Source organism: Octopus sinensis, linkage group LG19, assembly GCF_006345805.1.
Source record: "Octopus sinensis linkage group LG19, ASM634580v1, whole genome shotgun sequence".
NCBI classification, from domain to species: Eukaryota; Metazoa; Mollusca; class Cephalopoda; order Octopoda; family Octopodidae; genus Octopus; species Octopus sinensis.
Window position 1 is genome coordinate 38051449 of NC_043015.1, and position 17500 is coordinate 38068948.

The following is a 17500-nucleotide window of genomic DNA, read 5'->3' on the forward strand; positions in this document are numbered from 1 at the left end:
GCAAGACCACTGCAGTTCCTCTTTCAGAGCTTCCTTGCAGCTGGCAAACTTCCAAGAAAACTGAAGGAAGGTAAAATATGCCCCATTCACACAGAGGTAGCAGAGCAGAGAGGCAAGAACTACACTACACCTAATCTCTCTGACCTCACACATCAGCAAGGTCATGGAACGAATAGTCAGAAGGAAACTGATCACCTCCTTGAAGAGAATGACTGTGCCCGCCCGACACGCAACATGGTTTCGCGACCAGGGAGAAGCTGTTTTAACTCAGCTCCTACAACACTATGACTGGGTGCTGAAACAGCTGCTCAACCACTCAAATGTGGAAGTGATATATCTCGACTTTGCAAAGGCCTTTGATAAAGTCGATCATGGAATGATATGTCAAAAACTGCGTGATCTCAACATAGTTGGAAAACGGGGAGAATGGCTTCATGACTTTCTGAAAGATAGAAGTCAGGGGTAGTAGCCAATGGGGCCACTTCCATTACATAACACGCAAATAGTGAGCGTGTTCCGCAGGGCACTGTTTTGGGACCACTACTGTTCATAATGGCCCTTAGACATGCCCTCAGCCACGCAGAGAGCCACGATCACAAGTTATGCAGATGATACAAAAGTTTCACAGGCAATACAGAACCCTGAGGGCACTAAACGCCTGCAATGTGAGCTGGACAAAATATACAAGTGGGCTGAAAAGAATAGCATGCAGTTCAATGCTGAAAAGTTTCAAGCTTTATACTATCACATGCAAAACTAAATGCAATACCCAATGAATACACTGGACCCGGAGGAATAGCAATCCCAGAGGCCAATCAGTGCGTGACCTGGGTATTTACATGAGTGATGACATATATACCTAACATATATAATATACGTATACATATATATATATACATATATAATATATACATATATATATAATATATATATATTATAATATTACATATTAAACATATACCTATATATATACGTATACATATATATATAATATATTATATAACATATATATATACATATACATATATATATACACATATATATATATAAATTATATATATATACATCTATATATATACATATATATATAAATACATATATATATAAATACACATATATAATACATATATATACATGTATATACTACATATATACATATATATATTACATGTATATACATACATATATATACATATATATATACATACATACATACATACATACATATATATATATAATATATATATAATACATATACATATATATATACATCTACAATATATATATGTATATATATATATATGTATATATATATGTAGATATATGTGTATGTATATATATGTATGTATATATAATTATATATACTATATATAATATGTATTATATATATATGTGTATTTGTATATATATATATATGTATATGTATATATATGTATATGTATATATTTATATATATGTATATGTATATTATTTATATATATGTATATGTATATATTTATATATATGTATATGTATATATTTATATATATATCTATCTGTATATGTATATGTATTATATATGTATATATATATATATCATATATATATATATATTATATATATATTATATATATATATAATACGATTACTGTCCGTCAGAATTAATGCATACTCAGCTCCTGTAAATACACCCGTCCTTCCTTCCTCGTCCTCTCATCCTCTCGATTACACCAACCCTACCGCCAAACCCTTTAATAACCACTTCAGCTAATCTTTCTTTTCCAGGATGTCAACATTCTAGAATTTCATGAAAAAGACGATTTACAAGTCAAATATAAACTGTTAATATCAGCGAGCCGTGTTACGTCATCCGCATTAATTCCATAAGCCTTTATAAAGGCGGGGCCCTTCAAGGGTGAGGAGAATTTGATCTTTTCTTCTGATTAAGGTCATAAAGAAGTACTTTTGCGTCAGACATATAATTGATATTTCAGAATCCCCAAAACTCTGCATTTGAGCTACTTTTTAACTTTTCTGTCGGTTTGAACACATATCATTTAAAAGATGAGGAAAAAGCAATAGTGATCAGCGTATTCATGTCCGAATCTACTAGAACATGCTGAGTATGAATAAATAGGACATTATAACAAAAACAATAAAATATAAAATGACAAGATGGAAATGATATTTATAAACTTTAATAAGGAAATAGCAACAAATAGAATTTGTTTTGATTTTCATTTTTTAATGTTTTTATACTTTTGTTACCGATTTTTTTTCACGTTATGCAATTTTTAAATTTCTTTTTGCTGTTTTTTTTTCTTGGAAACCCAGAAAATGATCAGTGAAGTTTTTGAGCATGAGAATACGAAGAATATGAGCTGGGACCTGAAGAAATTTTTTTAAATGAGTTTCTAGAGATTTTGTGGGGAAAAGATTAAAGAAAATTTGAAGACTGTTTGAAGATTATTAGAAAAAGAAGAGGAGAGAAGATCACGGGTTTGAAGAGGAATGGAGAAGGAATTTAAAGAGAAATAACGGTATAAGATTTGAAAGAAGAAAATTTGAAATTAGAAAAGATATGAAATGATTTTGAAAAGATTAAGGGGTTAAAAATATATTTGCTAGCTAAAGGGACACAAATTATGATAAAAGGTTTGGAAAGGGAAATTTGAAGAAGAAAATGTGATTTTATAAGAAATGATTAAAAAACAACAACAAAACAGCTTCCTTGAAAAAATAGAAAAGAAAGAAAAAGAAAGAAATGAGATTTTCTGGAAGAAAAGATCAATTGGATTTGAAACTAGGAAGACAGAAAGAAAATCTGAATGATTATTAGAATCAATTTTGGGCGTCATAGTTCTTGTTTTGAGACTTCGTCAAAGTGCAGAATCTCTTTGCGGTCTTGGACCTCTTGTGGATTACGGTAAGTGTTAAAGTTACGGAATGAATCGAAACGCCTTTTCTCAATCTCTAGAATGTCCTCCATATCTGCTTCAGTTTTCTGCGAAGACTGGCCGATGCCAGGCAATGTGTAACGGAATTGGTGGTTCACAGTGAAAAAGAAATGCAACAAGTTTGGATAATTCATGTCACCAAAGCTATCTCTTGTGTAAACAATTGCTTTGAATTCCGGTGTCTTTGTCGGATCTGACGAATCGGTAACCATAACCAAGACAGAGGGTACATCAATGAAAGCATTTCCGGTACCCAGCAGTTCGAAATCTTCTGGTGAAGGTTTCACGAGCCGAGCAAAGTTGAAGTATTTTCCAAAACGTAATGAAAGAGCTTTAAATAACGGACACGTCTCTTCTTCCTCTGGAAAAAAAAATAGAAAGAAAATTATTAATCGCAAAAAGAAATAAAATCTTGTAATTATTCGCAAAAATAAAACAAAAAAATATCCTTTCTAGTACACAGTAGTAAATATATTTTTACCTAATAAATTAGATAATCAGAGCATGTTTTTTGTTGTTGTTTTGTATAAAACATATGTCAACGTGATCCTTTTTCTTCTTTTAGCGTTGACTGCATTTAAAAATCTTTGTCGACATCGTCTTCCTTTTGATTTGGAAAAAAGTTTGCCTTAGCTGCTTTCTTTGACTCTCAGTAGGCCATTTGTAATTTTTTTCGCATTTCAGAATGGCTGTGTCATTGGTAATCCCTGTGTCGGTTAACAACGACGTTAAAGATTAACCAACACCCCACCAAGTTCTGTCAACCTCGCGAATGTATTAAAAAGGCAATATGACAAACTATCAGGTAAATTTTCAACAAACATTTATAGTTTAACTTTTAAAAGCACAAAAATGCGAATAATAATGGAAACGTCAATTTAAACCATAAAAACTATAACCACCCAAACAAAACATTGACCACACATTGCTAATGTTGTGAGTGATAGGAAGTTGCTGGATATGAAAAGATTTCAAGAAAAAGAGAAAAATATGAATGAGGTATATGGAGACAGAAAGTGGGTCTTTATCCAAAAATCTATTCAATGACGGACAAAGAAAAAAGTAATACACGTTTCTGCGGCATATAAAACAAGATGGGTTACAAATACCTCCGCTAGAGGGCGGTAGAACACTTACTAGGCAGGTCTTGGTGAATGATTGACTGAACTCACTCGTGTAAGAACTGTAAAGAAAATCTGATTGATGAATAACTTGGAGAAGGTCAATAGAAAATCGTGTGCTGACTGAGATCAGAGAGAAATATATCGAACAGCAAAATAATAAATTATTGATGAAAATTACATCATTAGTATAGCAATAGTTAAATATGCGATGACAATTTGTTACCTTGGCAAAAATAAAAGAACCACGCCGATAAAATCGGAGAGAACAGTTGTTAGACTAGTAGGATAGCTTGATACGACGTAGACGGAGGCTTACCGAGAGAGGGGAAAAGACAAAGAAAGAGAGAGAAGGGGAGAGAGATAGGGAGATTAAAGGAAAGAGAGAGAGTGATAGAGGGAGAAAGTTTGAGAGAGAGTGCAAGAAAATGGTGTAACTGAACGACATAGAAAGAGTGTGAAAGAGAGAGAGAGGGAGAGAGAGAGAAAGATATAGTAAGAGTGTGAGAGAGAGAGAAAGACATAGTAAGAGTGAGAGAGAGAGAGAGAGAGAAAGAAAGAAATAAAGAAATGGTGTAACCGAAAGACATAGTAAGAGTGTGAAAGAGAGAGAGACGGGAGAGAAAGACGGGGAGAGAAAGACAGTGAATAAGAGACAGACAGACAGACAGAAAGAGTGATAGCGAGAGAGACAGAACGATAAAGGGAGAGCTCTACAGAGAAAGAGAGTGACAGAGAAAGTAAATGATTAAGATAAAGAGAGAGTGACAAAGAGAGTAAGGCAATAAATGAAAGAGAGAGAAAGGGAGTGAGGGAGAGTGAGAGAGAGAGATAGAAAGTTAGATGGAAAGAGAAATATATAGAGATAGAGAGAATGAGGGAAAGAGAGAAAGAGGGAAGCAAGGAAGGCGGGAAAGAGAGATGGTATGAGAGAGAGAAAGAAAGAAAGAAAGGCGACTGGACATAACAAAATACTATTTTGGTTTGGCGCCTCATCGCTTCGGTCACATCAACGTCATAACCACCACCATCAACACCACTAACAGTGTTTAATAATAAGTTTAATAAATCACAGTCGAATTACACACGTTAAAATACTAATGTCGAATCAGCTGAGTGTGTAATGTAGATTAATTGACCAACAACACTTAAGCGCGAAGTAATACACGAAAGCCAGTTTGGCGCCATTGCTCCGGAATACAAAGCAAAGCAAATACCTTAACGGGAATGAGCGGAGGAGGAGGTGAAGGGTTGACGTTAGGAAACAAACGTGTATAGATGAGTGTGCGTGCGTGCGTGCGTATGTGTGTGTGAAAAAAATTATCTGATTTATGATATATTTATTGAATATATAATGATCATTAAAGCATGCAGGGAACACCATATAAATTTCGAATCAATTTATACACAACAAATTTGATTAGGAAGGTGATACAAAGTCAATGATGAATTAGAATTAAATATATGTATATATGTGTGTGTATATGTATGTATCCCCCTCACTCCATCCTGTAAGGAATTCCAGACGCGTGCTGATGTCCACAGCGTTGTGCGCCGCGTCCGGTTGGGTGCGTTTTTCCGCGACATACCACCCACATCCAACGATGAGGACTGCTTCACTGACCTGGGCCGCCGACCATCCCTGTGGACGCCTGCCTCCGGCCAGTTCCTAGCAGTGGATCTTTTCGCGGGTGCCTGTCAGCGTGCGTTGGAGCGGTTCAACTTCTCCAGGCGTCACCGCCGCCTCAACATCTCCCCGGCTGAACTCTCGGCTCTTCGTTCCCTCCAAACCGGCTGACAAGGGTGGAGCTGTGGTGGTGTGGCGCGCGGACCTCTACAGGGCCGAGGCGCTCCGCCAACTCAATGACACCTCCTTCTACTCCCCTCTGTCCTCTGACCCCACGCTTAGCTACCAACAGACGGTATCCTCTACTGTTCACGACCTCATCTCGTCCTCCCGTCTCCCCCACACCGCATCCAGCCTCATTGTCCGAACCCCACGCACCCCTACCATTTACTTCCTCCCAAAATCCACAAACCCAACAACCTTGGCCGCCCCATCGTCTCCGCCTGTAACTGCCCCACGGAGCTCATCTCTAAATACCTCGACTGTGTCCTTGCCCCCCTAGTGGCGTCTCTTCCCTCCCACATCCACGATACCAACCATGCTCACCGGCTTTTCAACACTTTCTTCTTTCCTCCCGGCTCCTCCAAAATCCTTTTTACTATGGACATCCAAAGCTTCTATACCGTCATCCCTCACCACGAAGGAGTGCGGGCACTTCAACACTTTCTCGACCTCCGCCCCAACCCTGAACCCGACACCTCCACACTCATTCGTCTGACCGAACTTGTCATTTCTCTTAACTGCTTCTCGTTCGCGGGTGAGTTCTACCAATAGTTCTCGGGAGTGGCCATGGGAACGTGAATGGGCCCCAACTATGCGAACCTGTTCGTTGGCTATGTTGAGGCCCAAATATTCTCTAATTTCACTGGTCCCACTCCCGAACTATAAGGTCGTTACATTGACGACATTATCGGTGCCACCTCACTCTCCCGTGAACATCAAGATTCCTTCCTCTCTTTCGTTCAATCCTTCCATCCTGCCCTCCACTTCACCTCCACTATCTCCTACACCTCTGTCTCTTTCCTCGACATTTCGGTCAGCATTCATCACTCCACTCTTACCACCTCCATTCACTACAAACACACAGACTCACACTCATACCTAAACTTCTCTTCCTCCCACCTCAAACACACTAAGCTTTCCATCCCCTATTCCCAATTCCTCCGTCTACGTAGGCTCTGTAGTGACGACCATGACTTTGAGTCTCAACTCATGGCTCGCCACTTCATTCTACGTGGATATCCCCTCACCACTATCCACACCGCCCTTGCCAGAGCACGTTCCGTAGACCGTGCTTCTGCTCTCTCCCCCCGAACCCGCCCTGCAGTTTCCCGCCTCCCTTTTCCCCTCACTTACCACCCCACCACCCTACCTCTCCAACGCACCATTCTTCGAGCTTTCAGGCATCTCCAGTCTGACCCGTCCACTTCACACCTCTTCCCTAACCAACCCCTCCCCTCTTTCAAACGAGCCCATAACCTACGAGAGCTCTTGGTCCACAGCTTCTTCCTTGACCCTACCTCCCAACCTGGCTCGTTCCCCTGCTCCCGCCCACGTTGCCGCACTTGCCCTTAATTCTCCAACACCACCCTCCTCACTGGCACCCATCATCGACCCTATCGCATCATCGACTCCTTCACCTGCACCTCCAGCAATATCATCTATTGCATCTCCTGCTCTCTCTGCCATTCCCTGTACATCAGACAAACGGGACGCCGCTTGGCTGACCGGTTCGCGAAACACCTCCGAGACATCCGCCTGGCCAATGACACACCGGTCTCACGCCATTTCCGCTCCACCGGTCACTCCTTGGAACACCTGTCTGTGTTCGGATTGTCCTTGCACAGAGGCCATCTGGATTCCCGTTTGTGCCGTGAACAGGGATTAATCTTCTCTCTTCGCTCTTTTACGCCATTTGGTCTCAACTCCCCCCTTTTCATCTACCTCCCCCCGACTCCTACTTCTCTTCAGTCCTTCATCTTTTCACCCCTACTCTCTTTCCCTCCTCTTCCCTTCTTCCCTCTTCTTCTTCTTTCTTCTTTCCTCTTCCCCCTCTCTCTTTCTCTCTGCTCCCTCACTCCCCTTCTCTTCCCCTCATCCTCCTCTCCCTCTCCCCTCATTTCCCCTCCTCTTCCTCTCCCTCTCCCCTCCCTCTCCCCTTCTCCTCCCCTTCCCCTTCCTTCTCCCCCTCCTCTCCTCTCTCCCCCACACCACACCACACTACACCATACGACATTACACATCACATCATACATACACACGTCTAGACCACCAGCCCTCTTCCACATGCACATACATACTCTCTTATGCACACACGCACCTTCAGGTTGGAGCGAGGTCACTTGACCCTGTTATCTCCCCTATTATCCCTCTAGCGTCTAACGTCTGACCTCTAACATTTGACCTCCGATCTCTGACTTCTCCTGAAATCAGAACGCCATGTTGGATCGTTAGCCCCTACACGCAAATTTTTTCTCTCCTTGTTTCTTTTCTGTGTATCTTTCTGTCGAAGAGCGTAGGCTCGAAACGTAAAAGACTTGTTTTATTTCCATTCCTGAGCGCCATACTAATACATTGTTTGTTTGTACTACACTTGCCTTCATCTTTTGTTCATTTTCGTTAACCTGCCTTCGTCTTTTGTTTATTTTCGTAAACCTTCCCGTTATATATATATATATATATTATATATATATATCTATATATATATATATATATATATTTATATGTACAAGGGTTAGACAAAATAATGGAAAGCCTTAAAATTTCAAACAAATTTATTTCAATATGGGATAGGAGCGCCATTGGCAGTATTTACAGCTTGAATTATAACGAGGTATAGACTCGTACAAAGTTTGAATTGTTTCCAAAGGAATGTTTGTCGATTCTTCAGCTAAAGTAGTCTCCAGCTCTTGTAGTGATGACTTCTTTTTCTAAAATGCATAAATCAGATCTTTATCATTGAATCTTTAAAATTTATACTTCAGAACAATTATTTCCTATTTGATGACACATACTATTGCCAAAAATGTGGAATTGCGATGGGAACGAAAGAAGTCCCTGTTCTTGCGAACCTGACAATGGGTTATTTTCAATTAACCATATATGAAGTCTCACTTCAAAACTGTGTTTATCTATTTCACCATTACATAAGAGAAAGCTGGAAAAGATACCTGGATAACTGTTTTATCATTTCGGAGAAGACTATTGACAAACTTTTAGACTTCAAATCAACATTAAATGATATAAATAGTAACATTCAATTCACAATGGAATATAGCAAAGAACAGCTCCCATTTTTGGATATTATGATAAAAAAGTAAACAACCAAATTATAGCTGACATCTATCATAAACCAATGGACTTGAAGCACTATCTCCTTTTTAGCTCATGCCACCCGAAACACATCAAAATATAGCAAAAAGGATTTACACAATAGTGTTTGATGGAACTACACGGAACATTCGTCTTCAAGACCTCAGCAGAACACTAACTGAAGACGATCTCCACCCTCACTTATGGACGATAGAATCAAGCGTGCCAAAAATTAGATATAAAAACATACAAAGGACAACAAAGCATAACACCACACCTCATCTCAAAACACTAACGTATATAACAACCCACAACCCTAGAAACAATGAGGCATACAACACTATAGTGCAAAATCTCCTTTTACTAACTAGAGACCAAAAAATAAACAACACAGAGACTTCTAACAAATGCGAAGCTTTACACAAAAACCACGAAACCAACGGTTCAAAAATATGGAAGCCCAAACTGTGGAACATGCCCCAACCTACTTGAGGGCTTGGATTTCCTTTTCAAACAAGGAGAGAGGTTCACAATTACAACCAACTTCACTTGTGCCTCTGACAATCTAGTTTATGTAATAACCTGCTCGAGTTGTGGATATCACTATATAGAACAGACAAGATTGACAGTGATATTCGAGAGTAGGAGACGGTTTCGATTCCTGGTGTTCCCTTCGTAATTTAAAGCCTCGAAAAACAGAAATCTTTCTGTAGATTCTATTTCTCACTCAAATAATACTTTAACATAATTTTTATGCGTTGTGCGCGCGCGCATGTTCTTATGTGTGTGTGTATGAGTGTATATGTGTGTCTTGGTGTCTGTCAGTGTATCGATATGTTTGGATATGTCTGCGATTGAATATCTAGACGTGTGTATGTATATCTAGTTGCATCTATGTGACTATGTTTATATATATATGTTTAAGCGTTTGTTCTGTTCTGTTGTGTATGTGTGTGGAGGCGCAATGGCCCAGTGGTTAGGGCAGCGGACTCGCGGTCATAGGATCGCGGTTTCGATTCCCAGACCGGGCGTTGTAAGTGTTTATTGAGCGAAAACACCTAAAAGCTCCACGAGGCTCCGGCAGGGGATGGTGGTGATCCCTGCTGTACTCTTTCACCACAACTTTATCTCACTCTTACTTCCTGTTTCTGTTGTACCTGTATTTCAAAGGGCCGGCCTTGTCACACTCTGTGTCACGCTGAATATCCCCGAGAACTGCGTTAAGGGTACACGTGTCTGTGGAGTGCTCAGCCACTTACACCTTAATTTCAAGAGCAGGCTGTTCCGTTGATTCGGATCAACCGGAACCCTCATCGTCGTAACCGACGGAGTGCTTCCATCCATTATCCATGTGTATGTGTGCGTGTGTATGTCTACATGTTTATCTTGGTGTGTGTTAATGTGGGTGAATATGAATGCGTCTGCACTTGTGACTATTTAGGCGTATGTATGTATGTCTAATTTCGTTTGTGTAAATATGATTACGTATATATACCTTAGAACATGTTTCATTGGTTTTCCTTTTAAACTTTTGCAAAGGCCGCATTCTATCGTGTATTAGTTGCTTACTGTGTAACATTGCACATTGTAATACGTTACATGTTGCTGTATGAGATTTTCAGATAAAATTCATTGTATAACACACTGTACATTGCAGAATATTGTAGACTGTTGTGCAACATTATACACACATACAAATGGTAGTAATGATGATGATGGTGGTGGTGGTGATGGTAATCTTTCGTAGTCCGAGAGAGAAAGACAGTGCTGCAATTTCTTGATGAATGACCTGTTCAAATACTTTGTTTATGGCGATCAAACGTTTGTGTTCTACATACATGCACATGCCTATATATTCCTAGACATCCACATACATGAAAGTAGACATATTTAGACTCACATTCTCCCAGAACATTAATATGCTTCTGGAGACAAACACACAACACGTCGACAAGCTTCCCCTCCCACCATTCACCTAAATGTATTCACACAAACACTAACATACACTCGCACACACACGCACGCACCAACGCATGCGCCCTCGCACATGCACACGCACACTTTATACAAGACTTGGCCAAGTTCCCTCTACTCTGTCTCTCGCCATTATTATCGTACATGTATTAGATTAAGAAGTTAAAACTGTTAAATAAACAAAGCATATTTTTATTTGCAAAATTCATTTATGTTCCGTTTCGTTATTTCCCCCTCGTCTAAGTTTTTGTTATAAGTCTATTTAGTTTTCGTTTCGGCGACGAAGGGAATTAAAATAATTCTTGAAGTTGTGTCATTATAAATTATTATTAGCAAACTTTTTCTGACTTGGCTAATTCGATAGCAAGTATTAAAAAAACAGAAAACATTTTTAAAGTCTCTCTGTATCATTTTACAGAATGAGTTCAATTTCTGTCAGTTGGTATCAATGTTAACTTAATTCTTTCGAGGCTCTCCTAAACGTTTGCTAACGAATTGTACCCTCTCCCATATAATATTTAGCATTGACCTTTGTTATGAAGGTTTTGCGCTTAAAAAGTTCGCTTTGTAACCACGTACTTTCGAGTTTATTCTCATAGCGCGGCACCTTGGGCATTTGTCACCTACTATAGCTCCAAGCCGACCAGTGTGCAGTGTGAGTGAATTTGGTAGACAAAATCTGCGTAAAAGGCGTGTGTGCGTGTGTGTGTGTGTGTGTCTGTGTGTGTGTGTGTGTGTGTGTGTGGTGTGTGTGTGTGTGTGTTTGCTCCTATTCTTTTTTTGCCCTTTCCAATAATGGCAAATACACTGTGCCTATTGTTAACTGTTTGTTATATGTATTAGCCCTCCCAACCACTTAGACCCTCTGAAGAAGCCTAGAGGCATACTCATCATCCAAACTTTATCTGCCCATCCCTACAGAACACTGAAGGATAGAGATGGCATGGAGAATTTCGTTGCCTCTTGGCAGAAACGGCCGTAAGCAACTGACTTTTTGCTCTTTTCTGTAATATTAATACATGTGTGTGTAACACATAGTTACTACATATGTATGTTTTCTTCTAATACTTTCTAACGCTTTGGAATAAATCGAAACACGGGAATGTCTAGCGAATGATGTTTGTCGTTTTGTATCCTCTCCATTTTCTTATATATATATTACTTGTTTCAACCATTGGACCACGGCCATGCTGGAGTACCGCCTCGAAGGGTTTAGTCGAACAAATCGACCCCAGGGCTTATTTTATAGCTTAGTACTTATTCTATTGTTCTCTTTTGCCGAACCGCTAAGTTACGGGTACGTAAACACACCAACACAGGTTGTCAGGCGGTGATGGAAGGACAAACACAGACACAAAGACACACACACACACACACATACACACATGATTGAACTTCCGTCGAAGATGATGCGTGAGCGTTCAGCTTTTGCCGAACGACCTGCACAAATGCTTTGTTTGATAGCGATCAAATGTATGTGCCGCACATTAGCTCTCTCACTCCCTCCATCAAATCGACAATGTCTGAACAGGTGCACAAGTGTGCCTCGTGTCAGGTGTCAAAGTGATCACAGAGCAACGTGAGATGAAGTGTTTTGCTCAAGAACACAGTGCACCACTAGGTACAGGAATTGAAATCACGATCGCTAGATCGTGAGTGCAACACCCTAACCACTAAGCCATGCGCCTCTCTCTCTCTCTCTCTCTTACACACACACACACACACACTTGTGTAATGACTGATTCCTCTTTCCTTTTTTCCTTTGTTTATCTTACCTCTTCCTCCTTTTCCACCGTCCCTCCCCTTCCTCTCTTCACCATGATGTTACACTTCGATATAGTCAACAGTTAATTGTTTATTTTACTCATTTATTATTATCATTATTGTTGTTGTTATTGCCGTTGTCCTTAAATGGGGTTTTGTTTTTATTGTATAGTTTCCTTTCATCTTGCCTGCTGCTCTTCCTTAATTTGACGAAAGACACCAACGTTTCTTGTAATTTCTCTTGCAATGTCCTCATTTTTATGACTGCGAGTTTATACTAAAAATTAGAACGTTGCATTGTCAGAACTAAGGCACAAGCACTTAGACACGCAGGGACGAAAGCTGTTCTATGAGTGCGAGTGGCAGAGACACGGCGTAGAAATACATCCACGATCTGATCCTTGTCGGATCACGACAGGCAAATGACAACTGATCCGAGACAGATGTGTGCGGCCTTTCAGCGGCACTTGGCTAAACTGTTCGGAAGCAGCGGTGAGCCGGGTCGTAGGACGGACTTCGAAGGACTGCCGCGGCTCTCGGTGACGGAGGCGGAGCGCTGCGAAAGGCTGATAACAACCTTTGAAATACAGGAAGCAATGGCTAGCTGCACGAGGGGTAAATTGCCTGATTCGGATGGTCTGACCTATGACCTTTACGCTTACATGCCAGTCTTGTTCAGCGATCTCTTAGCAAACGTTTACTACAACTGGAAACAAAATGGGAGAATTTCCAGTTTTGTGATCCGAGGAGCGGTAAAGTTGCTGAGAAAAGGCTCGAACAAGGGGAACTGTATTCACAACTTTAGGCCCATAACACTGCTGATTGCAGATTTCAAAATTTTGGCCAAGGTGTTAGCTACGAGCTTGGCACTTATTGTCAGGTATCTTGTAGAGGAGGCACATACATGTGCCACCCAGTAAAAATCTATCCATGACAACCTCCACTTTATACGATACATTATTGAAAAAGCGGCTAAAGAACCTGGCATGGGTGGCCCCTGATCAATTTAGATCAGCCTAAATCTTTCGATATGGTCGACTATCTTTACCTGGCGGTGGTCCTCAAGGCAGCTGGCTTCGGGCCTGTATTCCGGTGCTGGGTCGCTGCAACGCCACAGTGACATCTGTTCAGTCATCAAAGTGAATGGTCAGAGCAGTTCAACATCATGCGCTCGGTCCGGCAAAATTACATCCTCTCGTCTCTCTTGTATGTACTAACTCTTGAGTCACTATTGCACAAACTGGAGGTGTTGAGAGGCATCCCGCATGACCTAGGATGTGAATTATGCGTGTCGACATATGCCAATGATGTCACCGTAGTGGTGTTGGATGATAAATATACAGAAATGATCAGCACCGCTTTCTACGTGGCTGTTTCTGGGGCAACGATTGACAAGGAAAAATCAGTGGGCTTTCGACAGTGGGCGTCGTTGGGCGCTGGACGGACGGACGGGTTAAATTCCTCAGGGTCTGGTTCAGTCTGGACCTGCAGATGGACAAAAACTGGGACGAAGCAACGAGCAGGGTAAGTACCCTCACCCAGAAATGGGCCGAGAGAAAGCTATCCCTGAAATGTCGGGCAGAGATAGCTAATGAGTACATAGCGTCCGTCATCTGCTATCGCTTGGCCGTCGTGCCTTGTCCGGGCCACCGTCTGATTACGCTTCTTGTGGAAAGAATGCGTCCCGATGATCAGGTGGTCTGTCTACTGCCAACACCTGCTGAGTGGTGGCCTAGGCATGCCGTGGTTGTTGATGCGCAGACATGTACTGAGGCTGCGACATCTCCAGTGCCTCCTTGACGGTGAACAGGTGTGGTCGCCGTTCGCCAGGCACGTATTTCCGCAGCTAGTTTCTTTAACGGAGCTGCAATCCTGAGTAAAACACAGACCGAGGGAGAGTATTTGGAAAGTGGAATATATTCAAGCGTCCACAGCCCTCGGCCAATCGAGCACTGCGATAGGTGGAATGTCCACTTTAGCTTTTTATAGAGGATTAGCTTTTTATATAGAGAGCGTTGAAGATCAACTAGCCGCTCTTTTCCGCAGAACTTTCGGCCCGGGACCGATGGATAATTTCCATAAATCTCTGACTTGGCAGTGCTACCGGGGAGCTTTGCTAGTTCGAGATAAACTTTACAGGCACGGAAGTGCCGTCAGACGAGCATGTCCGAGATGCTCGCAGGACGTCGAGACAGTTCTGCATGCACTCGTCCAGTACCCGAGGATTCCTGGCCTGTGGGTTTATGTCGAACACCTGTTGTCACGTGTAGGACGGATCCGGCTGTCAACTGATGTAGGTCCCAGGATGCTGGGACCTACAATGCCGAGTGAGTCCACTAGCCAAAATCCACACATACATACGTACATACATAATACATGCATGCAATGATGTATGCATGCATGCATGTCCAAATACATATATACGTACATACATACATACACACACACACGCACGTACGCACGCACACACACACACACACACACACATATATATATATATATATATATATATTATATATATATATATATATATATATATATATATATATATATATATATATATGTATCTGCACATGTTCTTTTATTCTTTTACTAGTTTCAGATATTGGAGTGTGAAAATTTGCGTTGGTTTCAGTAAGAACTTGGAAGAAACTATCAGCATGCCAATATAAAATGTAAAGATCAATATTAGGTATAACACATTAGAAACAAACAAAGAATTCGGCGAGAACATGAACAAATGTAAATGATACTCGTGCTGTAGTGATAAAAAAAAAAAGACGTTGGAGGGGCATCAACAAGATTACACTCAACAGAGACAACTGTGTGGAAAAAATCATCAAAAATGGCAACAAAGTTTAACAAAGAAGACTGGAAAGAAGAAGGCGTGACGAGACATATAGGCCCTGGACAAATATAGCGTAGAGAGGCAACAGAGTAACGTCACTCTACTATAACCGTGTTGTCTGAGATACAGCAGCACTTTATACTGGACTAATTTTAACTAACAGCATCATGTGGGAGGAAGAAAATAAAATTGGTGAGCGTATGTTGGACACCGGCTGACAAAGAAGAATATATACACACACACACACCACACACACACACACACACACACACACACACACACATATATATATATAACACTTACTTGGAAGAGGATGCGTGACGTTCAATCATATAATAGTCTAAATAATATATATATATATATATGCATATATACATACGTATATGTACATACATCTATACGCATAATATATATTTATGCATATGTGGGCACAGGACGTCATGAAACGTGTACAACAAAAAAAATAAAATATGACTAGATCGAATATGAACTATATTTTCGAACAACGAAAGACACAAATGGACAACAAAACAAACATAAGGCACGACCCTCCATAAGTTGTTGGCTGTTTTTCTAGTCTCGTATTTCGAGCATTTAATGATATAAGCTTTCGGTAAAACAGTTACCCTCGCAAAGCAAATTAAATAAAATTTGGGATTTTGTGGAGGGTCAAAATTAGTAACACAAACAGGACACCTCCCTTGCTCACGTAGCTCCCACGTGACCATCGGCTATCTTTCTTTCTTCTCCTAACTTGTGTTCCTTTCTTTCTCTCCGTTGTAGCTGGAACCAGGAAGACGTGTTCTTGTCTGTCTCCTTTCCAAGATTGATTTACACGTTCGCCACCACAACCTCGTTTAGGCTTAGCAGCCCTTTCTGTTTGTTTTCACTGTCCTGTTTGTGTATTTTTATATGTATATACTGATATACGAATACGTATGCATACACACACTCATACACACACATTCACATAAATTTATATATGTATATAAAAACTATTAAATTCAAATATATATTAAGATATATATTTATGTATATGTATACGTATACACACACACACATTCATATATACGTAGACATATACATGCATATATAAATGTAATCATATATATACATCTCCATACCTACAGTAGCGAGAGAGAGAGAGAGAGAGAGAGAGAGAGAGAGAGAGAGAGAGAGAGAGAGAGAGAAAACAATGTCCTTTGATTCCAAATATTATTCATTTATTTATCGTCCACGTCAGTTACTCAATGTAGTTCCGTTAGTAAACAGACTGAAACATTTTGATGATATTTTGAATCACTACATCGACTTCCGGTTATATTCTAATCACGCGTAAAGATAAAACGAAGGCATCGGTATCATTTACATGCTTTAATACCGCACGATCTTTTGTGTCCTTATACAAATGATCTATCTCCCTGCCACCCACCCGAAGGGGGCTAAGAGCGTGTGTGATTGTTGTTACCAAATTGACTAAACACTCGACAGAAGAGCATAATTACCTGTTGCCACTGTTGTTGCTTCATTAATGTGCATAGTAATGGCTTATAAAGATAGCGACGAGCAGCAGATAGCAAAGAGCGTGTCTCTGATATTCTGTTTACAAGCATGATTGAATTCTCTTCTGGAATATGTGTGTGCTTTGAGGAAAATTCTTTGTAATTTTCGCCAACTAAATGGATTTACGATGCTTGTCTATTAAACGAAACATGTTTAAGATGGGTTGTTTGATAGGTTTTTATAGTCCAATCCTGTGTCGTTAATAGGTTTTTCCCGTTCGTTGCATACACATTTCATGCGGACAGCCAGATTACTGTTAAGCCAAGAGGCAAAGCTTTCAAAATGGACGCCATTTGTCATTAGAAAACAAAGGAAGTGTAAGATATTTCATTATCGCCATATTGATTCCCTTTCA

At 40.3% G+C, this 17500-nt stretch overlaps 1 protein-coding gene across 1 annotated transcript in view; it reads right to left on the minus strand.

Annotated features, from left to right (window-relative positions):
• Positions 1–2260: 2260 nt before the first annotated feature.
• Positions 2261–17500, minus strand: part of LOC118767140 — a 33393-nt gene continuing 18153 nt past the window's right edge. Inside the window, exon 2 of the mRNA XM_036511228.1 lies at positions 2261–3297. Coding sequence (XP_036367121.1) covers positions 2834–3297 — 464 coding nt within the window. The 3' untranslated portion in view covers positions 2261–2833. The remainder of the gene's footprint in view (positions 3298–17500) is intronic.